General features: G+C 40.4%; 1 protein-coding gene across 3 annotated transcripts in view; it reads right to left on the bottom strand.

Annotated features, from left to right (window-relative positions):
- Positions 1-2,756: 2,756 nt before the first annotated feature.
- The window catches only part of FAM60A (family with sequence similarity 60, member A), a 24,692-nt gene continuing 650 nt past the window's right edge, over positions 2,757-26,798 (bottom strand). The window contains exons 1-6 of one of the 3 annotated variants that reach the window (XM_012735055.1): positions 21,508-21,515; positions 15,599-15,746; positions 14,522-14,621; positions 12,875-13,001; positions 6,830-6,980; positions 2,757-2,941 (exon numbers count right to left, since the gene is read on the bottom strand). In XM_012735055.1, coding sequence (XP_012590509.1) covers positions 2,782-2,941; positions 6,830-6,980; positions 12,875-13,001; positions 14,522-14,621; positions 15,599-15,726 — 666 coding nt within the window. In that variant the 5' untranslated portion in view covers positions 15,727-15,746; positions 21,508-21,515 and the 3' untranslated portion in view covers positions 2,757-2,781. Of the gene's footprint in view, positions 2,942-6,829; positions 6,981-12,874; positions 13,002-14,521; positions 14,622-15,598; positions 15,747-16,120; positions 16,143-21,507; positions 21,516-26,798 lie in introns of those variants that run through there. The other 2 variants (XM_004675935.2, XM_012735056.1) reach the window with 2 other exon arrangements.

Genomic DNA, 26,798 nt, shown 5'->3' with positions numbered 1-26,798 from the left:
TGGCCACACTGCCGCTTCTGCATGGTAGCATCAGTTCGAACCCCTCCCAGGTGATCCACTTGGCACAGCAAACCTCTTCTGTTTCACCTACTGCTCCCCTCCAGCAGTGTACTTCGTCAATCTGCCCGTTCTGTTCCCCACTCTCACTCTGGTGAGTCCTCTCACCACCCCTGCACCTCTGGCCTGTACCCCAGTTCTGTATGTATAAAAAAAAAACTGATGGGGGCCTCAATGGTAGTTGAAGGATTCAAGTGCAGCACCATGTAGCTATGGACAGCCCCAACAAAGGTGAAACCGCATGGTGCAGCAGACCTCTCCTATCTCAGTGCTGCTCTCCTCAGCAGTGTATTTCCATTAATCTTCCTGTTCTGTTCCCCAATGTCTGGTGAATTCTCTCCCTGCCGCTCTCCCCAGCACCTCTGGATGTATCCCAGTTCTTGTATGCCATGAATAATCTCTTAAAAATAAGACTGATAAGTGATTGTACTTCTTCGGATTCTCCTAACTTTTAAGTATTGTGTGACTTATTTCACAGAAGCCTGGAGGCTCACGGAGGCTGCATGACTCCATGCCAAAACCACCTTCCCTATAACCTACTTCTCTAAGTCTCAGTTCTAGTCCCCACGAGGGGCAAAGACAATCACAAGAAAACCACATCAGACATTAGACACTGGTGATATTCTTTCATTGTTAAAATCATCTTATCCACTAGAGTGGCCAGTTATAGTGTCTTGTAAAGTCTGTATTTCTCAGTAAAGAGAATGATTTTCTTTTTAACGCTGTGACTCATTAAATCAAGATCCGTGAAGGCCAAAACCATCAGTTTTTTTTTTTTTACCTAAGAATACCTTTTAAATAAATCCACAGGAACAGCTTTTTATTTTCTAGTAAGACTAAATTTATTCAATACCCTAGTAAAAGTTTTGATTATAAGTATTCAACAGTATAAAAAGTACAAAACAGATTTATAGATTTCTAATATATTAATACAAAGTGCATGACTACATACAGTACATCCTACAGGCAAAGAGAGGTGGAAGGGGGAAAGACGACTGTGGTTGAGGTCTAGTAATAAATAAATAAATACAGAAGTAGAGATGATCCATATTATAGTATATTCTACCACCAATACTGCAGCCAAGATGTTTAAAAAAAAAAAAAAAAACCATTCAAAACAACTGAGGAAGATGGTAATGGCTGGGACCCTTGTCATGCACCCCCCAGGCTGGGAGAGCTGACGTGCCCACCCACTGTGTAGGCCTTATATATGGCGGCTTGTAGTTTTTCCATGAGGAATATAAAAATTTGTTTAGATTAAGAACTATAAAACTATAGATGCCCATAAAAAGTGGCTCACTCCTTATGTTATTTATACTATCCAATGTTTAAAATCCAGTTTAAAAAATAAGCACTGAGTCAGATTATTACACGGTAGGCAAATGATCCTCATATCATGAAAAGTCTTGACTGCTGATACATTTTTCCTGAACTTTTAGAAAAGAGGCAATGAGAGTACTTTGGTTTGGGTTCAAGTAAGAAGCTTTCAGTGAAGACTTTGGAACTGAAAAGCTCCACGTTCAAGTTTTATGCATCATCTAACATCTCAATGTTCAGAAAGCCTTACTAAAAGAAACCAAACCAAAATCAACCCACACTCAGCATTAACACACACCTCTTTTCTTTTAGTAAAATTGTACTTTAATAGAGTGAAAAAATAAAAAAACAAACAAAACCCCAAACCCTTAATAGCTTAAAACAACAAACACCCACTCTACACAGATAAAACCTTCACAAAGGTCAACTGAAGTAATCCAGAGCTAAAACTGAATTGTGCAGGTTTCAATGAAGTTGCCAGTCCTGTGACATAGTCAATTATGTGCACTCTCGGCAAGGCCTTGGAGAATGTGCCCTGAGGAACATTAACCTTTGTGCATGCCACCCTGAAAACTTGCATGTTATTTTTATTAATCGGACATTTTTAATAGAGTGTATTCTCCACCAGGGGGGTATGTGTTGGTGTTGCTCATCCAGGACTGCTTAGACTTGACATTTCTCCAGTAGGAGCTTAGAATCTGTTTTAGAAGATTAATATAGTTTAAGATCTTTATCAGTTATTGGAGGGAGGTGACACAGGACACAAGATATACAGTCAAGTTATCTGTATAGTCAGAAATGACTCCTGCAAGGTCTTTGTACCAGAGAGTTCAGTCTGTCCTGCTTAATATTCAGTAGTACAGGTTTGAATCATCAGAACCTTGGCCAAGACCTTAGTATTTCCACGTTATTAACTACTACCTCTAGGACAAGTCCATGGTACTGAGTTATGACAAATTTATTATCACGAAGGAAAACAAGTGTAGCCAGCCATCTTAAAAAAATGCCCCAACCACTGCTTCTCAATATAGAAAGACTAAAACTACATACATTTATCATACAACAAATCCCACCTCTGACCCCTGAAATTCCCCTAGTTTCATTCATTAGAAGGGGATTAAAAAAAAAAAAAAAGACTTAAAGAGCACTTTACAGCAGCATTCAGCTTTCCTATGAAATACTCAGCCTCTTAAATATTATGTACATCTTTCTCATTCTTTTAGTAAGCTAGAAACTGGCTTCAAGAGTTTGTGAACCTGGAGGAAAAATAACCCATTCAAAACTATTCTAGAAATTGTCTTTTGGCAGAATAGCAGGTATCCAAGTTAAAAATAGGAGGGTCATTTTGTTGCTTTGTTTTCTTTCCAAATTGTGAATTATGCTTGTTCCCCTTCTATAAAACCTCAGTCACCACTCCTGAGTGGGGCTGGGCAGAGGTTCTGGCCCCTGCACCTCTGGTTTCTCCGCAGCTGCTTTCTTGTTGCTGCAGCAAGGCTTGAAGAGATGTGTGTCGATGAGCACTTCCCCAAATCGGCCTTTGTATATAATCCCACAACAAATTTTCTGTCTAAAATGGAAAAAAAAAGAGGAGAGAGAAAAAAATACAGTAAGGCAGAAGAAAAAATTTCATTTTAATGAGTACAAATGTGACTGAATCACATTCAGATGAGAGGGAATAACCTGGCCCTAAAAATTCCATATTGAAGTCTAGTATTAATGGGGGGAAAGACTCTGAGACATCAATTTCTGAAGCGACTCTCTTTTTAAAGACTGTAAACTATTTCCTACCAGAATACCAATTTTGAAGAAAGAAAGTCACCATAAATAGACAATGCTAGCTTTAATTAAATGTAGGATTAAAAAAAAAAAAAAGCATGCAGTTGTCAAATACACAAAGGCTTTAGTCCTTTATATGCCCCTCCCCAAGCCTACCTCACTGCCTAAATTTTATGTTTCTCAACCCCCTTCTCTTTATACTTCATGGTTTAATCCCATTTTAATCCTACCCACCTAGAGTTGATAATCCCACTATAACTTTAGTCACCCCTAAAACTTAATAGCTGCTGCTGACTGGAAAGCTTACAAATAATTGTCAATTAACATATATTTTGCATGTTATATGTATAATATATATTGTATTTTCACAACAGAGCTAGTGTTAAGGAAAACCGTTAAAGAAATTACATTAACAGTGTTGCACTCATCAATACAAGTTTACCTGTTTGTTCAAAATCTGTATCTAAGTGGACACATGCAACGCAAGCTTGTATTGGTCAAGAGACAAATCTATAAACCCATGCTATAGACACAAAATATAGATTTAAAAAATCACATATACATATGTATGCAAACACATATGGAATCACATTGTGCTACAGTTTTTCCAGCTTATCAAGGAGGCTCACACATATTATTAGATTGTTCATTTTAACCTATGTCTAGTAATCTACATGTGAACACAGCGATCTACTTATGATGACAGTTTCTGCTATTACAAACACATTGCCCACAGTTAGAGATGTGCCTCTAGGTTATGCTGCTGGGCTACAGGAGTGAGAGCAGGGCATTTTCAACTCTTGACTTATCAATGTGTTATGCTTTTAACCAACAGTGTTCTCATCACCTTAGACACTCCAGAACTTGGCATGGTTTGTTTTCACTAATTTGATGGCTATAAAAATGGCCACCAAAGATTTCAGAGATCTTAGTTTATTATCTCCAAAAGGTTGAAGATACATTCATGGACTGTTTTTTCTTTCAGTTTTATTTTTGTGAACTGGGGTGCAGGCCAGAGATATGGAAGGTGAGAGGATTCACCAGAGACAGACTAGGGAGCAGAAAACGGAGATTTATTAAAATGAGCTGCTGAGGGGAGCAGCAGGTAAGACAGGAGAGGTCTACTGTACCACATGTGGGCTATCTCCTAGGCCCCTTCATGGGCTATTTAATGGACTGTTCAGGTTCCTTCCATAAAGTATCTACTTTCTCAAAACGTGCTCATTTTTATATTGGCTTTTCATTTCCTTTGTAGAAGGCCTGTGCATTCTTGATACTCACCCTTAGTTGCATGTATGCGTTAGATTATCATTTCTTCATAGTGTTATGTGAAGAATTAAAGTTCATCATTGTAATGCATCAAACTTGGGGTCTGCTTCTGCACTGAGTTTTAACACTCAGTTGTGTTGGGCTTCCCCATGCCCACTGATTTCTACTCTATTTCTACTTGTATCTCTAGCTTGAATTTTTCTTTGTAATGGGTTTCATCAAGCTTTCAGCTATATTATTTTACTCTTCTTTTGTAAAGAACCATTAAAAGCAGTTATTACTTATCCTCTACATACTTATAGTATTTTCAATCATGAAAAAATTTAAATTTATACTTTCTTGCTGAAATCATAGCTTCTCAATCTACATTTATATCACCACTCTGTTTTATTATGTATATTTTTTTAAATTTTCACATTTCCTTTCTTTCCTAGAGGCTTTACATTTTTTATTTTTAATCATTAAAAAGCTTCATAGGTAGGGACCTCCCTGGGGGTACAAAGGGTTAAAGCACAGTACTATGAAACTATCCACAACCAATGCAGTATGAGTTCCATCCCTGCCAGGGAGGTGACCCATATGGCATGGCAGACCTCTCCTGCCCCGCCCACTGCCCCCCTCAGTGTATTTCAGTAGCGCTACCTGTTCTGTTCCCCACTTTGTCTCTCGTGAATCCTCTCACCTCCCACCCTTGCACCTCTGGCCTGTATCTCAGTTTTTAGAAGCATAAATAAATCTTAAAAAGAAGGAAAAAAGAAGCTACATAGGTGGCCTTCCCTGATGGCACAGCCAGTTAAAAGCACAGCACAGCGATGCTGGTCACAGCCACTTCAATGTGAGTTCGATCCCCACCCTAAAAGTAATCCACATGTTGTGGCAGACTTCTCCTGTCTTGCCTACTGCTCTCCTCTGCAGTATACTTTGTGGATCTGCCTGTTCTGCTCCCCACTGTCTCTGGTGAATCCTCTCACTGCCCCTAGACCTCTGGCCTATAACCCCAGTACTGTATGCAAACATAAATTAATTAAAATAAATAAATAATGAAGCAGCTATATAGGTAATGAATGCAAAGGATATGAGGAAACAAACTCTGAATGCAATTATTATTACCTTTACACTTAATGTTACTGCTGTCGTGCATATTTTTTTTAAAATCCCACTTCTTTCATTTTTAGCAATGTTTGTTTTATTTTTATGTTTATGCTATGTGTGTGTGTGTGTGTGTGTGTGTGTGTATTTTTTTAACCTTATGTGTACATGAACCAGGGTATAGGTCAGAGGTAGGTGGAGAAGAGGTACAGGATTCACCAGAGACTAAGTGGGGAGCAATACAGGCAGGTCTACTGAAATCCACTGCCGGTGGGAGCCAGCAGACGAAAAAGGAGAGTTCTGCTGTGCTGTTGAGTCAGCTCCCTGGCTGAGGGGGTCGAAATCATGCTGCAGTGGCTGGCAACAGCTTGAAAGCAGAGATTTTAACCCCTGAGCCACCAGGGCCCATGGTATCTATTATATTTATGCTCCTTATAAAATTATTTAGCAGTATTTATTTAAATTTACCTAAATATTTCCTATTTTATTTATCCTCAGAATTTCAGTCTGGGATCCCTTTTTCCTTACCCACAGAATTTTTGCAATTAAAGTTAGTTAGAAACAAAATCTCAGGTTTTATTTTTCCCCCTACTCAAAATGTTGATGTCCTTATTCACAATTTCTGCTACACAGGTATAATTCTAGCTGGAGTTATTATCACTTGGCCATTGAAGTTTTAATCTATTGGTTTTTGGCTTTATTTATGCTAAGTGCTCAAAAGTCCTTTTGGACTTGCTATTTTCTTGAAAATAACATCTATTATCTCACTGCTTAAAGATATATTTTGTCTTTAACATTCCATGGATCCCTGTATCTATAGGTAATTTTTTTTTCTCCTGTAAGAGGATTGCTTAATATATTGCTTGCCAGTCTTCCCAAATCTGCACTAGAAAATCCTTAATCATTTTTCTTCCCCCAGGCTATATCTCTTTTGCCTTTAGGGTCTCGTTCATTTAGCATGTGGTCTGCTTCCTTATTAACTTGTCCACAATCAGTGACATTTTTAAAAACATAAAAATGTGTTCCTAGCCACATACCCCACCCACCCACCCCTACTTCTTTCATGGGAAAGTTGGTCAGAATGAGTATGTAGCCTACTTCACTATCGGAAATTTAGGGCCTCTAATGTGATTTTTACTTTATATCAATTTAAAAAGAACAAGCATACATTCTAACTCTCAGCTCAATTCTTGCCTAATCTACCTCCAACCATGTGTACTACTAGCTGTTTGCCAAATGCCATTAAACTGCTAAGGAAGTGAGAGACTGTTCCCTGTGATTAAGAGGCTTACTGGTGAGAGACATTTTCTGTTTCTTGTACCTTTTCCAGTATGTGAGGTCTAGGAAGGAAAACACGGGTGTTCTGTTAGAGCCAGAAGCCATCTCTGTGTCGGAGCCATCATCTGACTGGTTACTGTAACAGGGAGACTGGGCAGGGGAGGCACTTGAGGTGGTGCTGTGAGCATCAGAATCTGAAAGAGAAAATATGTACAACCCCATTTATAAGCAACAGCAGCTCAATCCCAGCATACAATACTGTACAAATTAGCAAAAAGAATAACGGAATTTATTTTTTATTCACTGTGAGTCTGAAAAATTCTGAAAGTGAATTTTTCTACTAGAAAACGTGGACTTAAACTTTCAGGGAATATATAAGCAGATAAACTTTCCCCTATTCCTCCTAGCTAAGACTTTAACTACACATTTATAACAATAGACCTAAAGATTAAAAAGTGGCAACAGCTAGGGAGGAGCTCAAGATTTGAAAAAAATACAGAGGTCCCGAGGGGTTCCTAGTTTCTATGGTTTTTCTTTTGTTACATAAATCTGTCTTGGAGCTGAAGAAGCCTGCAACCCAAATATGCCAAAGGACACTGACGAATGGCAACAAAAAGCCTCCTCCTTTCTAGCAAAGGCCCAGAAAAGAGGCTGCCTAACAAGACAGATTTCATTAAATAAAGCTACTCTAATATTGTCAGTCAAACACCACAAAAAAAGTTCCAGTCCCACCCACCCAGCAGGGCCAAGTTTTGTATGTGTGTAAGGGTTAGGGTAAACGTGGGGGAGCATCTAGGTTTCTAACCTCAGTAGAGGATGAGGTGGCCCCCACCCCCACCAGACCACCAGTCCACTTCCAACCAAGAGGTCAGAATGGGCAGGGGAAGTTGAGTGGGGAAGCTTCCTTCTAACAGTTGTATGGGAGGCACAAGGTAATGAGCCTCCAACCTCCCCCTGCTAAGGAAATTAAAAAGCCACTTAAAAATAGGTTTAATTGATCACTTGTAATAAGGGAGATGAAAATTAAAACCACAATGAGATACCATCTCACACCAGTGAGAATTCCACATCTTAAAACAACTAGCAACAACAAATGTTGACAAGGATATGGAGAAAAGGAACTTTACTGCACTGCTGGTGGGAATGCAAACTAGTACAACCTCTATGGAAAACCGGAGGTTTCTCAAACTGCAAAAAATGGAGCTTCCATATGACCCAGCAATCCCACTCCTAGGTATCTACCCACCAAAAGACACAAAAACACTGGTTCAAACACACCTGCACCTCCGTGTTTATTGCTGTTGTATTTACAATAGGAAAGAAGACATGGAATCAACCCAAATGCCCAAAAGTAGATGACTAGATTAAAAAGATGTGGTGCATATACACAATGAAATATTACTCAGCAATAAAAAGATAATCTTAACACATGCCTTTTGCAGCAACATGGATAGAGCTAGAATGGATCATGCTTAGTGAAATAAGCCAGAAGAAAAAGAAAAATACCAATGGTTTCACTCACAGCAGGAGTTTTATATAAAGGACCAGGGGAGAAAATAATGATAATAGTGAACAACTATATACCAGAGACATTTTACAGGGGTGACTTGGGGAATGGGATCAAAAATGGGAGGCAGAGGTTAGTGCACTGGACTATGGTGATGGCACATGGGTGATTTGGTGATGGGAAGCCCATGGGGATTACAAGTGAGATGGGAAAAGGCACAAAATGATGTAAAAATAAACCATTTACACACACACACACACGCACACACACACACACACAAAAGCAGCAAAAGAAAAAAGAAAGTTTCTTGAGCTCCAGCATCTCTTAATAATCAGAACCAGGATTACCTCAAACTGAATGAAAGGCCAGCAGATGTCAACACCAAGATGACAGAAATGTTTGGACTGTCTGACACGGATTTTAAAGTAGTCCTAACAAATATATCTCAATACTTGAAACAAATGAAAACCGTCTCTACAAGTAGGAAGTCTAAGCCCCCCAAAATAAAAGGAAGTCCTAAAGCAGAACCAAATTTGAAATTCACTGAATTGTGTTTCAATAAATGAAACAAAAAGTTCAGTGGAAAGACTCAAGAGCAGAACTGAGGGGATGGAGTTTACAATCAGTGAACTGGAAGACTAGAAATTACCCAAGTGAGAACACAGAAAAACAGTATTAGAGACCCACAGAACCAAAAAAAAAAATCTACATTCATGCCACTGCAATCCTAGAAGTAGAAGAGAAAGGGGCTGGAGGTGAAAAAGCACTCAAAGAAATAAAATGGCTGAGAACTTGCTAAATTTGGCAGGACACAGGAACCTGTGAGAGTCAAAGAGCTGAGCAAACCCCTGGGGATATACCCAAAGAAATCATTGCTAAGACACATTCTAGTTAACGTCAAAAAAATCTTAAAAGCAACTGAAGAAAAATGACACATTACGTGCAAAGGGAAAGCAACAGACCAGAATTTTATTTATTTATTTTTTAATTATTATGACTTTACTTTTTTTTGTTTTAAAAGATTTATTGATTTACTCATACAGAACTGGGGTACAGGCCAGAGATGCGGTGGGTGAGAGGATTCACCAGAGACAGAGTAGGGAGCAGAATAGGCAGATGGACGAAGTGCACTGCTGAGGGGAGCAGAGGGTGGGTCAGGAGAGGTCTGCCTGGTCATGTGGATTTCCTCCCAGGCAGGCGGGGATTGAACTCATGGGGAAGTGGCTTAAGCTTCTCAGTGCTGTGCTTTAACCTACTGCGCCACCAGGGAGGGCCAAGATCAGAATTTTAAAAGGAATAAAGGCAATTCATCAAATATATATATGTTTAACATGATATAGTAGTTTTGCGCTCAGAAGCCTTCATACAAGCCAGAAATGAACTTTTTGGTTGCTCTCCCTGCACTATGCAGCCTGTTACATAGCATTATTATCAGAAAAAGGGTCAAGCCTACCACACCCTACTTTAGCTAGGCACCCCAGCCCCATCATGGATAGAACAATTCAAGTCAGCCAGCCAATCCAGTAGCAATAAGTACCTATTGAACATCAAAACCTGTGTCATCCTGCATGGGAACAGATTGGGGGGAAATGAAAACAAAAAACAAAACACAAAAAACGGCTCTTAGAGGAGATTTCACATTATTTTGTATTACCAAAAGGTCACACAAAGCATCATTAAGATTAGGTGTCTGAGGGCCCTTCCTCGTGGCGCAGTGGGTTGAAGCGCAGCACTGGGAAGCTAAAGCCACTTCAGCACAAGTTCGATCCCCGCCCAGGAGGTGACCCACATGGCATGGCAGACCTCTCCTGGCCTGCCCACTGCTCCCCTCAGCAGTGTACTTCCTCGATCTGCCTGTTCTGCTCCCCCCTCTGTCTCTGGTGAATCCTCTCACCTGCCCCCAACACCTCTGGCCTGTACTCCAGTTCTGTGTGCATAAATAAAAAAAAAATCTTAAAAAAAAAAAAAGATTAGGTGTCTGAAACAGAGAGCACCATTAATGCTTAATATATGGATTTTCTTCTGATACATGATTAGCGTAACTTTGCAAAAAAAAAAATCCTCAAGAATATCACTTCAAAGGAGTATGACTATAGCATATTAAGACTTCTCAAATGAACAGAGCAGCTGTATATACTGCTGCAGAGAATGAGCCATCTTAAAAAGAACTTGCTATCTTTGGAATCACTCAAATTTGCAGTTTTCGAACATATTCTACCTGTGAAAGTGGCAACTTCATGTGGCTTACTCTAATACCTATAATAACATTGTAGTATACAGCTGATTATATACAAAAAATGTCATGAGAAAAATTACCTTTCTCTGAAATGTAAGGCTGGAAAGGTTCAAATAAATGTGATTTTTTAAAACCTTCAACATTAGCCAGCACTTGGAAAGTGAATGGTCAGACGCATGGGGTAAACAGAACACAGCATGCCAAACTCCAGCAGAACACAGGCACATGCACAGACAGCTCAGCACCACATCCTCTGCCGAGGTTGGCTCTTGATTCTTGCTAGGGATGTTCAACTATACTCCATAACAACCAGATGGAAGAAGGATAAGCTAAAGAGAAGAACACTGACAGGTGCGAAGGAGCACAGGTCAGGACTGGTGGGATGCAGGCAAGGAGTATCTCATCAAGGCAGGGATCCAAGCTAGCATTTGCAGCACTCCTGGTGGCAGTTTGACCTCCAACATCTCCACAAGAACCTTTATCATAAAAATCTAAAGTGGTACTGTACATATTCCCTTAGGTAAGGCAAAAGGTTCAGCTATCACTGTCCTTATAATTAAAGGAAGGAGCTAAGAGTAAGTTTGAATAACCAATCCCTCTAACCTTCAAGAGGCAGGAGAGAATTACTAGTTCCCAAATGTTTATTAATACTTCTTGTGAAAACGGATGGCCCGCCCTGGTGGCACAATGGGTTAAAAGCACAGCACTGCAAGCTAGCTGCAGCCCCTTCCAAGTTCCACCTCCAGCCCTGGAGATGGATCCACATAGCACAGCAGACCTCTTCTCTCTAGCCAGCTGCTCCCCTTAGCAGTGTGCTTAGTCAATCTGCCTGTTCTGCTACCCATTCTGTCTCTGGTGAGTCCTCTCACTACCCCTGTACCTCTGGCCTGTACCCAGGGTCGGTATACATAAACAAGCCTTAAAAAAACAAAAAACAAACAAAAAAAAAAAACTCGTGAAAATGGAGGTTAGCTTTTTTTTTTTTAAACCACTTGGTGACAGCTGCTTAAGCAAGCAACATATCAAAACACATTATGTATTTTACATTACCAAAATACTTTACTACAAGGTCTGGGAAGCTTTAGGGTCCCAGGAGAAATGATTATACTGTCCCAGAGATCAACATGGTGCTACAGGAAGACAGTGGCAGCTCTGAAGTTTGACAAACCTATAAATTCATCTCCAGCACTTACTAACTAACCTGGGGTGAGGTCAGCCACCACTTTGTCTCCTAGTGTAAGCTCAAAGCACTGAGATAATTATGTAGGTAAAGTGCTTGGTCCAGACACCAAAATGCTCCAGAGATAATAGTTCTTCCTCATTGACAGTACTTTCAACTGTCTTTCTCCATGATTCGAAAACAAGCAGACAAATGTCTGGCTTGACTGACAGTATTTTGTCTAGTAAGGGCCTACAGAACGTTTTTTTAATCCTAAAAACCCCACACAGGTTTGACAGTCCTTATAATTCTAATATAGTTCTAAAATTAAGTTTATTCCAGACCCATTTGGCCACAAAATCTGGCCTGACCTGAATACTGAGTCAAACCCAATCATACTATTTACAGTTTACTTATTACACATATATGGATACCACATTTTTGCTGCACAAATATTGATGCGTCTGACTCAACAGTACTGATTCCCACAGCAACAAACATCACATAATTACACTATATGCACTGCATTTGCTTTACAAAATCTGATATCTGAATCCCCAAATACAGATGTATCACCCCCAACAAAGACTTCCTTTAAGACTATATGAGGGCCCTCCCTGGTGGCCCAATGGGTTAAGATGCAGTACTGCAGCGAGCCACAACCACTTCAGTGCTGAGTACAAGCCTCAGCACTGATACACACGGAGTGGCAGACCTCTCCTGACCCATCTGCTGCTCCCCTCAGCAGTGGACTTCGTCAATCTTGACCCTGTTCTGCTCCCCACTTTTTCTCTGGTGAATTCTCTCACCACCCCTGTACCTCTGGCCTGCACCTCATTCTATATGTATAAATAAGTAAATCTTAACAAAAAAAAAAAAAAGACTATATGAATTTGATCTACTTATCATTCCTTCCCAATTCTATCACTTCACACAATAATGCCCCTTAAATCAAAATGTCCAGAGATCAGAGTGGTCTCAGCACAATCTGAAGTGGCTAGTTAATGAAAGTACTTCATGAAACCAGAGACAGAGGTCCAGAAATAAAATAATTTCTCCACGTCAACACTGTCTTTCAACATGCTCATTTATGAAATAAATAAAAACACACATCATGTTTTACTTGAGACAAAAATTAAAACAGAACAATCTCAAGTGTAATCTCGTATTTCAGTATTCAACTTACTGTGACGTTTAAATTCTTTCTGCAGTTTACTGATCTGGGTGCTTTTCATCCTGTTTCCAGACAGAGTTTTGACTTTCTTTGGTTTCAGTGTAGTCTTTAGACTGGGCCCTGCCCTTGCATCTACCACCTGGAAGAAAATGCTGAATATTTAATACCATTAAAAAAAAATGATACCCATTTGATTCAGACAAATGCCTATTTGAGAGAGCCAAATTTGACAACAGTTTGATAGTCACGCTTACTTTTAATCACCACATGGTCATTAAAATGGCCATTTATCTAGTTTTTTTTTCCCTTTGAAGTTAACCAAGAGCTGGAGTCTGCTGGACAAAAAACTTTAGTAGATTTACATATGGCAAGAATGACACAAGTGAAAGAAAATCAAGTCTCTGACCTTCTCACAGGGTGATATACTGCATTTCACAGAAAATTATTACTTTTTTTTTTATTTTGACACCATGCCAAAACATTAAGGAGCCTATGTTTGCTACTCCAATTTCAAGATAAAGGAAATTAAAGCAAGGAGAAATTAAATTATTTTTTTGCCATATTTCACCAAGATAGCGAATAGGCAAAGATGGGGGTGGGGGACAAATGCAAACCAAGGGTTTCAGACCCATACTTTTTTACTCTTTTTCAGCATAATTTTCAGTCGCCAGGCAAGGCAAGTGCTGGAAATATGTATGCCATAATGTAATCCCCCTCTCCTGTCTCTCATGCATTCACATTTACTGTTTGCACATTTCTGCCCTTAGTAAAAAGTTGCCATCACTTTCAGAAAATATACTTTAGGTCTTTTGTAGCTATTAAAGTAGAAAATAAACAAACAAACAAACTTACTTTATAAGTTAACAGATATTGTAAATTGTCAATGAAAACTAAAGTAAGGGTAACAGAAAAAAGGTAAAAAGGGGCCCTCCCTGGTGGTGCAAGAGATTAAAGAGCAGCATTCTGAAGCCATCTGCAAGCCACCACAGCATGAGTTCAATCCCCGGCCAGCGAGGTGGCCCACATGGTGAGGCAGACCTTTCCTGACCCGTCTGCTGCTCCCCTCAACAATGTATTTCAGTTGATCTGCCTGTTCTGCTTCCCACTCTGTCTCTGGTGAATCCTCTCACCCCCTGTACCCCAACTCCTGTATGCATAAACAAATAAATATGTAATAAAAAAAGGTAAAGAATAAATGCATGCCTACTTAAAATTAAGTATTTTGTAAACACTTTATAACTTCTCAAAGCTAATATACAGGGAAAATTAAGACTAAAAATTGCTGCTCTGGTCACTAAAATATTTTATGAAGATTTAAGGACATGAGAAAATAGAGGCACAGAACAAACCAGCACTAATATATCTTGAGAGATGAAATGGGATCCATGTCTAACTAGCAACAGAATTTGCTGGACTGACCATAAAAAAAATTGTGAAATGTACATGGTGAATCTACAAAACGGGCCTCAAGGAAATGCCAGACACACTGTTTTGCTCCTAAGCAGGACAAAGAATGAAGTGATTTATCTTGGCAACAACTAATGCCGCTTTTTAATTCTTTTTCAGACTTGTCCATCTAGGGATAGATTACTTCCTATATTAAGGGGGAAAACTAAAGTTACCTTAATTACAATAGAAAAAGACAAAAGATAAACTAACATGATTCCAGTTTTTTTTTGATCCTGCCGGTAATTTCTTCCATCTTTTCACAAGCAGAACACAGGCATTGCAGATGTCTCCTGAGCGAGTCTCATGCAACCTGGTAAGAGAACAACCAAGCCTTTGTGAGTCCTCTTTCCAATAAAAGAATTCTTGCAAGTACACTTCTTTTACAAAAAACATCCATTTCTGGTTTGTAGTTGGTGCTATTTCTAATCATCCTGGATGATGGTTCACTGTTTCTGTGGTATAGCTCACTTCTACATCCAATGAACTGGTTCTATGTGCTGCGATTTGGTCACCTTAAAATAAAGGTTATTTTAAAATTAAACAGTAAAATTTAATGCCCATGATACACCTTGATCACTGTGGTTTAAACAATGCTGTCCAAATAGTCTTTCCTGAAATGTACAGACAATTCACAGGCAATCAAGTCACACTTTTACGTAAAGTACCATAGTATTCTAGTTTCATAACAAAACCAAAGCAGCATTAGAATTTTTAAAACATGAGTAATGGGTAGGTCTTTAGGGCTAGTTAAAGTCGGTTTTTAATTATATTATTTATTATTATATATATTTAATTATATTCATTACCACACTTTTCCTGCACTATAAACACAAACAGAAAAGTACTAGCATTTGCGATGAATACAATCTATAAATGAAGAAATTAAAAAGGCAAGATTGGTACTTTTTCACAATCTTCAAAATAACTACAAAGTTCTGAATTAGTAATAAATGTCAACATATATGCTGATTAAATAATGTGGTTGGATGACAAATATTGTAAGAGAAAATGAAGCTGACCCTTAATCTCTTCATACATTCTAAAATCAACAACAAAGGATTTGTTTGGCTACAACTGGTGGTGGTGGGGGGGGGGACTTCAACCATTAATCTGGTCATCAGGCATGATCTGGAAACGAGCATCTCACCTATAAGCAGCAGGTCCCTAGATTAGAATATAAGGGATTGGCATTACTAGCACTTTGCACCAGTCTTCTCCCTTGGAAATAGTTCCATATGTTGTGATCTATTTCACTCTAAGAATGGCACAAACATCAGATGACCTTACCCAAAACAGCTCTGGAAGTCCTTTTCATAACGTTTACTGTCAGTGAATCGAGAACTAGAGGACTTTGCTCTGCAAATACAGCAGCCCTCTATACTTCGGTACATCTTTGGCTTGTGAAAACCAAACATCTTTTCTTCTGGGCAATAGTCTGTAAAGCCAAGGGAATTGACAAAGTTTTGTTGAGGTTATAATAAAGAACCATTATGAGAGTTCTGTTTTCCCCCTTACCAACAACTTGGATTTACTGACCAATCCAGACAGGGTGCTGGAGAAGAACCCCTGCACCTGCCTGCATTCTTGCCACCAGTGTGGCAAGCACATAAAATTCATCTATTTAACCAGGCCTCTCACCTGTGTCCACCCCCTTAGCTCTCACCTATGTCCACCCTCTTAGCAAACATTTACTATAAAAATGAGGCAAAGGAGGCACTTTTTTTTTAGGAGGCACTTTTTAGGTAAAAAAAATATAACACCACTCCCCACAATCCTTTCAAACTGCAAAATGAAACACAAAGGACTCACCCTAAAATTTAAAGCAAGGCACTCCCTTCTTGTCTTGTACTCTTCATTAATGTGATTCCCCCTTTGGGGAAGTCTGAGCATTTACCATGACTGCTATTAACACTGCAAACAGAAGCAGTTCCGTCTCTATCAGTCCACACACACTCTTTTGCCTTATGGGAATTAGCGGGGATTTCTTCTGTGACAAATGGGACATTCTAAGCAGGCAGGTTCTACTTAAGTTCAATTCAGGTTCTGAATTGAAACTACTGAAAGGAGAATACAAAACTCACACAAACCCAGGGTCAGTGCTGAAGGATAATTTCATCAATCACTGAAACACACTAAGAATGTGCTCATGCTAACTGAGAAGTGGTCTGGCACTCAGAGATTTCTGGAGCTTTTCTATGAGGCTCTAACCTGAAAGCAGTAGTGTTAGGCACAAGTCCAAGAAGTATAGAGAGAAAAGCTGGCCCCCATAATCCAAAACAACAATAACAACAAACCAAAACCAACACTGGGGCCTCCCTGATGTTGCAAGGGATTGAAGGGCAACACTACAAAGCTATCTGCAGCCACTGCGGCAGGAGTTCAATACCACATGGTGCAGCAGGTCTCTCTTGTTCCCCTCAGCAGTGTATTTCAGTCATTCTACATATTGTGTTCCCCACTCTGTCTCTGGTGAATCCTCTCACCTTCCCCCTCTGGCTTACACCCCAGTTTCTTATATGCATAAATAATATTAAAAAACAAAAACAAAAACCACAATCTTCAACATCAAGCAAGAAGGAAGCAGCAACTCTAAGGCTGGATGCAGCCAATGTGTTGGAAGGCAATCAACCTGCAACCTGAACATGCAAACTAAGGACCAGTCCCACCAGAAGGCCTGTACTAGGTAGGTAGTGATGAAAATGCAATTGAGTATGTAGCAAAACCCCAATTCTACCTGGAATGGGACAAGAACAGAGAAGTAGGGATGTGTGTGTGTAACATAATCAGAAAGCATCCATAAGGAAAATTATTAATATAAATTGTGCCATAATCTTACAACCTCTGGACATCCTGTAAAAGCAGAAATACACTCAAATGTGTGAGCAAAACAAAAATCACAGTATTGGCCTTGGATGATCTGTCACTATTTCATTTCAATTCTGGTAAGGCTACCAGAGCAAGTATCTATGAAAGTCATTGAGAAACAGCCAAATACCAAGGTTTGAGACTAAGGGATTCTGAAACATGACAGAGGATTCCCAAGATGTCCTTAAGAAGACATTTTATTAGCAAATAATTTAAAACCCGAAGTTCTCCTTTTAAATAAGGGCTACTGTTCATATCAAGATTTCCTCTTCAATATTTTTTGCTGATGAGGCAGCAGGCAGAGGGGGTAGGTCAGAAGGACACCGATGCACTTTAATCAAGTCTAAACTAAGTTACTTCAATTTAGGAATTATCTAAACAAGAAAAAAAACATTCTTAGTTGATAAACACAATAACTTTTCATTAGATGAAATGCCTAAGAACTTTTTTTTGAAGAGGAAAAATGAGGAAGGCATTCTATAAATAGCCAGAAAAAGGCAGTTATCTAATAAAGTGAAGCAGATAATTTTTCTTCAATCTAACAAACCCACAAGATAAATGAAAAGAAAATGGCTTCCAGAAGAAAATAGCTTGTGATGCTTTGAAACAAAAATACAAACAAAAAATAACCTCAAAGTTAAATGACAGTGTAAAACTTTTGTGCTGAGATAGTAGGTTATTGCTTTAATGTGTATTGCTGTTTTCAGGCAAAAATGTAACTTAACTCCTCCACCTTTGCACTAGCTTGTGGGCTCTCCAGGCTCCCCCTAGCGCCTTCCATTACCATCAAGAAGGTCAAAAGTCCACAGTTCCTCTTAGAGCCCTGGCTTCATCAATAGCTCTAGGAAACTCCAGCCTCCCTTCTCAGCAGACAAAGGAAGTACAGCAAGAAAGGCCGGTTCATTCCATTAATACACAGGCCCAATCCTCTTACAGCAGACAGATTCCTATCTCTGCCTCTCTAACCCCTCCTCCTCACTAACACACTTGCCATCAGAACTCTGAGGAGCATCTGGGGGAGCTGCTCCACCTTCACTGAGGCTGGTTAAGACCAGCCTTTGTTTGGATGCCCCTGTAAGCAGGCTGAGGAAAGAGATGGCTGTAGCTAAGTACTAAAGCAGTTTTTTTCTGCTCAGCAGCAGATTACAAACCAAGTGTTCATCTTCACAGCACTAGTTTTCTGTGGGTGTCTTTGAAAAACACTCCTCCTTAAGTTCGAGGGTTAATGGTTTTAAGACATCAGGGAAAATAAGAGAGCCTGATGTTTCACACTTTGTGACTTTTGTGTCTGTCCTGACAAAACTCTTCTGCCTAAACATCTGAGATCTAATCCTGGGGTGTGGTCTCTGCAGGCAGGGTTAGAAACCCACACCTGTCCTCAGCACCCCACCCTTGAATGGAGGCTTGCTTCACACTCCTAGGAAACCTTTTCTGAGCTTATTCCTGCACTAGAGAGGCACCTGGGAATCTGCAGAGAATCCACAGGGGTTTCTTTTTGGGCCTTGTTTACAGTTAAGCAGCAGTTAGCAGTTAACAATTTTGAGCTCTGGGGATCCTGGAGGTCCACAGCAAGTACCTCCACAAAACACTAATGTTTTTAAAATAGAAAACTTGCCAAATTTCTGTAGCAAAACCAAGACACAAAATGGTTACTTACTGATTTAAGCAGGTAGGGGGGTGAGCTGGCACACAAGTGGGGGATTTCTCTTGTTTCTATAAACCTTCTATCTTGGATTACTTCTTTACCCAGCCCACATTTCTGCATTATTAAATGTCCCCACAAGAATCTACTGGTTCAAATGACACTGTCACTTGTTTCTACTCTCACAGGCATCACATCACTTGGTACTATGTTTTACAGGAGGAAACCAATACCATCTGCTTCCTAACTGATGACTGGTGCCAGACCTGACTCCATACACTCTCCCCTTAGTCATGTTTGGAGAAAAGAAAATTAAGTTTTGTGATAAAGCCAAAAAAATCAGGAAAGAATTAAAATGCTGATTTAAAAATTGTTACTTGTCTTCTAAAATTAGGCAGATGATGGTTGCAAAAACTCTAAATATACAAAAGTCACTTGTCTATTTTAAGATTTAATTTTGTTACGTGAATTATATCCCAATAAGTTTGCCTTTTAACAAAAACAAAAGTAGATTGGGCTGAGAAGTCTTTTTATGCACCTTTGTATAGCCTTAGCATCTAGAATAGTGCCTATCAGTACCATGTTTACTAAGCTTTTAAACAGCTGCCATATTTGTAAAATATGTTACAGATATGACCTCATTTCTTTTTCTACTGTCAGCCAAATAGCTACAAATTTCTTAACACTAACAACTAAAGACAAATCAACTATGCTAAAATTACCGTTCTATCCAATTTAATTCAGTCATCCCAACTTAAAAAGATTAAATGGCTAAGTCAGAAAAAGCCATCAGAAATAAATACTATAATTATAAAAATAGACAAGTGAATTTTTATTTTATTTATTTTTTAAAGATTTTATTTATTTATGCAGACAGAATTGGGGTACAGTGTGGCCAAAGATGCAGAGGTGGTGAGAGGATTCACCAGAGACAGAGTCGAGAGTAGAGCAGGCAAATGGATGAAGTACACGGAAATACACTGCTGAGGGGAGCAGCAGGCGGATCAGGAGACGTCTGCCACGCCATGTGGGTCACTTCTACCACAAGATCTCAGAGGACTGAACTCGCACTGAAGCAGCTGCAGCCAGCTTCCCAGCACCGTGCTTTGACCTGTTGTGCCACCAGGGAGAACCCCAAAGTGAATTTTTAAAATGCAACAATGGACTCTAAACATCTGCTTTGATCCATTGGTTGGGGTTTCTTCTACAGGCTCACAACTTACATTTCCTATAAATCTAATATCCACTACTACAGCATGGGAAATGCAACTGTAGTGTGCAGATAAAGGAGGTAAATCATCGTCTACGAAGGACACAAGAGTCCCTGACCAAAGAGATTATTTATGAAGCCAAACAGAAGGAACATGTCTAATTTTATATTTAATTCAACACACATTAAGTTTGCTAAATGCAAATATAACAAATGGGAAAGAAAAGTAACAGACAATTCTAAAGGGATGCTATCTAAAGTTTTACAATAACCCTCAAGTAAAAATGATCTCATAAACTTTAATCAAATATCTGTAGATTTTAAACTTCAAGAAACGGAATAAAAGCTTGAAACACAATCTTTAGCTATGTTAGTACTTTTACATATGGAATTAGACTATGAAGAACTTAATTCTGCAGAGTAGTTTGTCATTTAAAACTTCTAAGGGGCCTCCCTGGTAGAGCAAGGGGTTAAAGTGCAATACTCCAGCCATTGTAGCATTAGTTTGACCCCAGACCTGGAAGATGACCCACATGTCTGCCCACTGCCCCCTCAGCATTGTATTTCATTCGAGCTGCCTGTTCTGCTCCCCACTCTGTTTCTGGTGAATCCTCTCATCCCCCTGTGAATCCTCTCATGACCTGTACCCCAGTTCTTATAAGCCTAGGCAAATACATCTTAAAATAAATAAATAAAAACTAGCGAATAATAGTTGTCTCTCAAGTTTCCAAGAATGAAGGATGCTTGCTTTCACTTTAACCCCTTTCTATACTGCTTTTTTTCCTTTTACCCAAGAGCACCACTAACTCAAAGCCACACTACACACATCGGGACCTTCCTGAAAAATAGTAAAAGGCCCAGGAGGCTTAAAATAATGTCCTGAAAGACAGGGAGAGATGCACCACATTCCACTGGGTGAGCACTGAGAGTGGTGAGGATCAGAACAGACCCAGAGCAGGTGGGAGGGAAACTGCAAAGAGACAAGCAGAGGATATAAAAGTGGGAAGGAAGGTATGATGGCCAGACAAAAGGAACCTGCAACCTAAGACAACTGCGAAGGGAAGGAGTTGCACTTCTTTAGAGCAGAACTTTAAGGACAGGATGAAGAGAGGGAGAGGAATAGAAATAAACAAAGACATAGATGATCAAAAGCTAGGAGCAAGGCTGAGTTCATGTTACTTGGTCGGGCTGCCCTGCACATCCAAGTCAATGGTGTGCTACCCTTAATGAGTGTAGGTGCAGGGTTCAGTACACCAACCAACAGTGTAACAGGACCAGCAACACCCTTGGAGAAGGGTCAGAGGACTCTCCAGCTGCCAAGACCAGACCACATGGTTGCAGGATCACCAACAGCACTCAGGAAAGTCACAGAGCAATAAAGGTATCATTACTTCCTCTTATGTTTCTAGCTAGCTACATGCTACATCCTAGCAGGAGTTCTAAATTTATTCAATTTTTATGGAACAAATTTAAACTTACCTGGAGGGAAAGTGAGAAAGGAGCAGCTAACTCCCTCATGTGCCAGCACAGCTTCTCCAAACACACACATTGTCTCAGATATCATAAGGTTAAGTTTTTGTGCCTGTGGTTGACTTGGAGCCCACACTTAGCTCTTCAGTTGGAAAAGCATACATAGGTTCAAGATCAAAAACACAAAACCAAAGTTCTCTGGATTTTACAGAACAATACTAGGTTTCCTATTTTCTGAGAATGAAAAAAATACTGCACATCCCAATTCTAGATTAAGAGTGATTCCAGAAGATGCTGAAGTTATAATGAAAGTTGGGGAGATGTACTGCTTATCAAACAGGAAATATAGTTAGTGTGAATCTGGTGAAAAAAGATAGTGGAATGAAATGAGTCAACTCTGGATCTATTCTAGTTTTGTCTTTCAAGTGAACAGGAAGTCACTTCTAACTTTATTTGACCAGTTAATATTAGAGGTAAATTCAGTGAGATTTCTTTTATTTTCCAGAAATGCTGCAAAGCAAGAGAATGAAAATACCAGTACATGTGAACCATTACTTCCTTGAATGTACAAGACTTGCACATTATAGAAATATAAACTGTATCTAATCTGGACATAGCCAACAAATCAAAGTGGGTAAAAATCATGATTTCTGGAAATTTTAAGTCTAGGTGTATTATGGTAGAAGAGGAACTTTTAAGGGAGGTGATAAAACTGGACCATATTCCTTTCTGTGGGACTGTTCTCCCACTTCTCAAGTATCACCAAAAAATGTTAATCAAGGGGTAATGTTAGCACACAAACCTCAGGAAAGTTCCTTAAACTCTCTCTGCTCCATTACCTCATCTACAATGCAACCGCCTAAATAGCTATAAACCATCACTAGGACTGGCAAAAATGCACTAAAATTATGTAATCCCCTCCTCCAAACATGTTCTTGCCATGTTCATTATCATCCACGCAGTTACACACACACACACACACACACACACACAACCCTGGAAGTCAACTGAGCTCTCCCCCTTCCCACCCTCTAAAAGGCCCCACCATGTCTTCTTCCTTTAACTCCTTTGGCTCATGTCTCTTATCTTCCCCAGTGCCTGTCAGTCTCATAAATGACTTTCCTGCATCCTTCCTTCAAACAGGTGCTGTCTTCCTTAAGTTCAAATATTCATCATCTCTTGCAAGGCACAGCACTGGCTTCAGGATAATAATCTAAACAAAAACTAGCAAGATGTGCAAAGTTTTTCATGATGTGCACTTGTCTACCAGCTGCTCCAAGCCTGGAATTCTGACAGCAGTGTCTTACCAATTTCACTAATTAGCTAAGTATCTCACAGGGCTGTATTTCTGAGATGGCTTTCCCTCCAGCACTCTGACCCTGAAAATTCCCCAAGAATTACTTCTAGAGGGCCTTCCTGGTGGCTCAGGGGTTAAAGGCACAGCGCTTTCCTGGTGGCTCAGGGGTTAAAGGCACAGCGCTATCAAGGTATCAACCAGCCACTGCAACCTAAGTTCAATCCAGACCAGGGAGGTATCCCAGAAGAACAAAAGACCTCTCCTGTTTTTGCCCACTGCTCCCCTCAGCAGTGTTATTTCAGTATACCTGCCTGGTCTGCTCCCCACTTTGCTGAAATTTCTCACCTGGGGCCTGCACCCCAGTTCTTGTATGCAAAAATAAGTAAATAAAACTAAAAAACAAAGACTTCTAAGATACTTTTCCATACCTTTACTGGAACACTTAGCACACAGGACTTCAGAAACTTGTTTACTGCATCATCCCCTCTACTTTATGGTAACCTTTTTGCAGGGCAAGAATTAAGTTCTATGTTACCACCAGATGCTGACCGTACAGAATACAGAGAGGAGGAGAATTTACACATCAAAATAGTAAAATAGGAAATGGTCTCCAAAATAAACATTTAAATTTAAAAACTAATTTGTTGAAAGGCAGCATTTCCCTTAAAATTTAGCCTATAAATGGGGGAGGGGGTGGGGGGGTGAGGGGGAGTACACGGAAGTATGGTGATAGCACACAGGTGACCCGGGTGATGGGAAGTCCACAGGGATTACAACTGAGATGAGAAAAGGCACAAAATGATGTAAAAATAAACTATTATAACTTAAAAAAAATTAGTCTATAGACTTACAGAAAACAATGGAGATATAAGCAAGCATTTCTAGGAAATGTAAACCGAGTATTTTTTAATAGAGAAGATCACTAGTAAACAAAGGTTTTCATAATAACTAGGAGGAAAAATGTTTATTTCAAGCAAGCATGAGTAGGGAAAGAGGGAGACTGGGAGCATGGGGTTGGCAGAAATCTCAAAATGAGAGCTACTTAAACTCAGCATACATTAACTAAAAAGACATCAGGCCAAGTGAAACCTGTAACAGGTAGAAACAACTAAATACAAAGCTAGGAGCAAATTAGTTTTGTTGCAACTTTTGTTCAGATGCTTATGACTTTTGTTATTTCTGGTACAAAAAGAAAACCTCCCTCTCAGAAAACAAACTCCCTTCTTTCTGACTAGTCCCATTTCCATAACAGAAAACCTTAGCAGCACAATCAACTGGAGAACAAAATATTTTCAATACACAACAACCCCCACTCCAGGTCAAAACAAGTGTGGGAAATCCCAGACACTCTTGTGAGCAAGAGAAATCAGGAAGAAAGAAAATGGCATTTTCCAGATTTCTACAGGACTTTTTGATGTAAAATGGTTGAATCAGAACTGGAGAGCAGTGTTTTCCCAGAACCGGTTTCTGAAGATGGGGGAAGGGGCCAAAGACATTCATTCTACTGAAACGTAAGTGAATGCTTCCTAGGGCAGGTCACTGACCTAGGTCTGAGTTTTGTCTTTTGTAAAAGTCTACTTCCCAAAGTTGTCAAGACAACAACCAATATTTACCACACACATTACTTGCCTCATTATTTACAATCCCGCTAACTAGACATTATTATTTCACAAATGGGAAAACTGGATGTTGAGGGTTTTGGAATCTAGGCAGAGACCTCTGAACAACTAATGTGTGTTTCTCACCCTTTTCTCCCAGCATCTTTTAAGGGAAAAAGAAAATATCCTACTTTTAAAGCAACCTGCCATGTACATGGCATAGTAAATAACTTGGTGTTAACGGTCTTACAAAATTGGTTTACATTTCAAGTAAGCTTAATCTTTACCCATGAAAAATTTTTGCTTTACATAGAAAATCATTCCCATTACATTTAATTTACCAAAGTTTACACCATATGTGCGATTGTAAATGGAAAAAATTTGACCATCCAGATTCTAGTTCTATACAGTTAATAATATCTTACAACAGAGCCCTAAGGTCTCTGTCCACCCAAGGTTCTAAAATGTATTATTACTACCCAACTTACCACCTCCAACCCTCCACATTAAGTAATGCAAGAAAGCAGACATTCAACTCATTCATCTTGATGAGCCAAATGTCCATTGCATGTATCACTTAATAATAACTGAAACAGAAACCATTAAACTCTATATACTGTATTTGATATTTCCCACAATGTTTAAGTTCTAGCTGAAACTCGTCTATAAAATGCTAATAAAAGAAAACAAGTGGAAGAGTGTATTTGCAAATCACCTCACATGCATTTGAAATACATGACCCTGAAAATGAACTGCCCATGTAAAGCAATAAAGTTATTAAATCCAAATTTTTTCATTTTGTTGGCGTGTGCTTCCTATTCACTTCAGACATGTTCTGTTATCAATAATGATGGTTGCCTTTAGGTACTTGTAATTTGGTCAACCACAAACTTGAGATGAGTTTATTTAATGAAGCAATAAAAAACCCAAAAGAGATTTCTATTTGTACAAATTTTTCTTGGCATTTGTGGGTGAAGCATTTAAAGATCTTTCGGTAATGACGCTTTCACATTCTCTCTCTTAAACACGATCCAAATGACGGGGAAATCAGGCAAGAAGCAACAGACATGGCGCTGTCTAGACTGCAAGCAAACCCGAAATACCAAAGAAGCATCCATGTGTCAAACCAGCGTAATTTTTGAGCTATGCCTGGGGCCAAATACCTAAAAAAAAAAAAGGTTCCCTTGAAAAGAAAATCTTAGGAGGGGTAAGCAGAAGGTCAACCCCGGCGCACAGGAACTAGGAAGCAGTTAGTCGGCAGGGCTAGCCACTACCCGGTGTCATACCCCAGAGCAGCTTCCTCCCCAGCCCCCACATAGAATCTCCCAGAAAGGCCCAACTCCCTTCAAGCTGCTGCTTCAAGGTCATCCTAAGATAAAGGAGAAAACAATCCTCAAATGTAGAGCCAAGCAAGCCTTAAGAGCCAAGAAAGAAACGCCCCCGACCCCCCACATCAAATTATCATTATACAAAGATGCGAAACCTCGTTAGGTTTTGCTGTAACTCCGCCAGAAACAAACTCCCAGGCTTTAACTTACTTTAACTAAGGCAAGTAATAAACGTGCTCGATTTTGAAACAAACTACAAAGCTTTTCCAGTCTGGCAAACTACCGTTCAAAGACAGGTGCTTTCGTTGTACTTTTAAGAACAAGGTCAAATGTATCTTTCTTTATTAAAGAAGAGAGGAGGAGGCAGAAGTCCCCCCTGAGCTGCCGAGCGGATAGCTGGGGGCTTTGCGCCGCTCGCGGCGCAGCCCACCCCGGTCTTCCGACCGACCGCCGTCGCCAGGGATGAGGAGGAAATAAACACAAAGCGGGCGACGCGGATCCCGGGCACCAGGACCGATTCCGCACCGAACTGCCCCGGGAAACCACCCGGACGCAAACAAACCGGCCCCGCCCGCCCCCTCCAAGCCACACACACAAAGAAGCGGCGGAGTACGCCGCCCGGCCGGACGGCCATCCGGCCGGGTGCTACAGCCTCGCGTGGGCTTTCGGGGTGGTCGGTCGGGCACGGCGGGGTGTGGGCCGGGTGCTCGCCGTCCCCTATGGCCACCCCCGAGGCGGCAAAACGCCTCCCCGCCCGCGCCTCGCGGGCCGGTGGCCCGAACGCTCCGCCACGAGAAAGTTGGGGCGCCCCGCGACGCCCCGGCCTCCTCACCTGCGCGAAACGCCGGCCGCGCGGCCCCCACGCCCGGCCTGACGTAATTCAAACATGGCAACAGTCCCGACGCTCAAGGCGGCCCTGCGGCCCGGGGCCCCGCCGCCGGCCCCCAGAAGTTCCCAGCGCGGCGGGACAAAGCCCCACGCCGCCCGCACATGCGGCCCTTTGTCTCTCGCCCTGCGGCGCTGCCCCCGCGCGGCGGCTGCTGTCGGGGGTTCCCGTCAGGGGCCCGCGCCCACAGC

Source organism: Condylura cristata, unplaced genomic scaffold (genome assembly GCF_000260355.1).
Source record: "Condylura cristata isolate star-nosed mole 26May11 unplaced genomic scaffold, ConCri1.0 scaffold00004, whole genome shotgun sequence".
NCBI lineage: Eukaryota > Metazoa > Chordata > Mammalia > Eulipotyphla > Talpidae > Condylura > Condylura cristata.
This window is presented reverse-complemented; position numbering and strand designations above follow the sequence as displayed.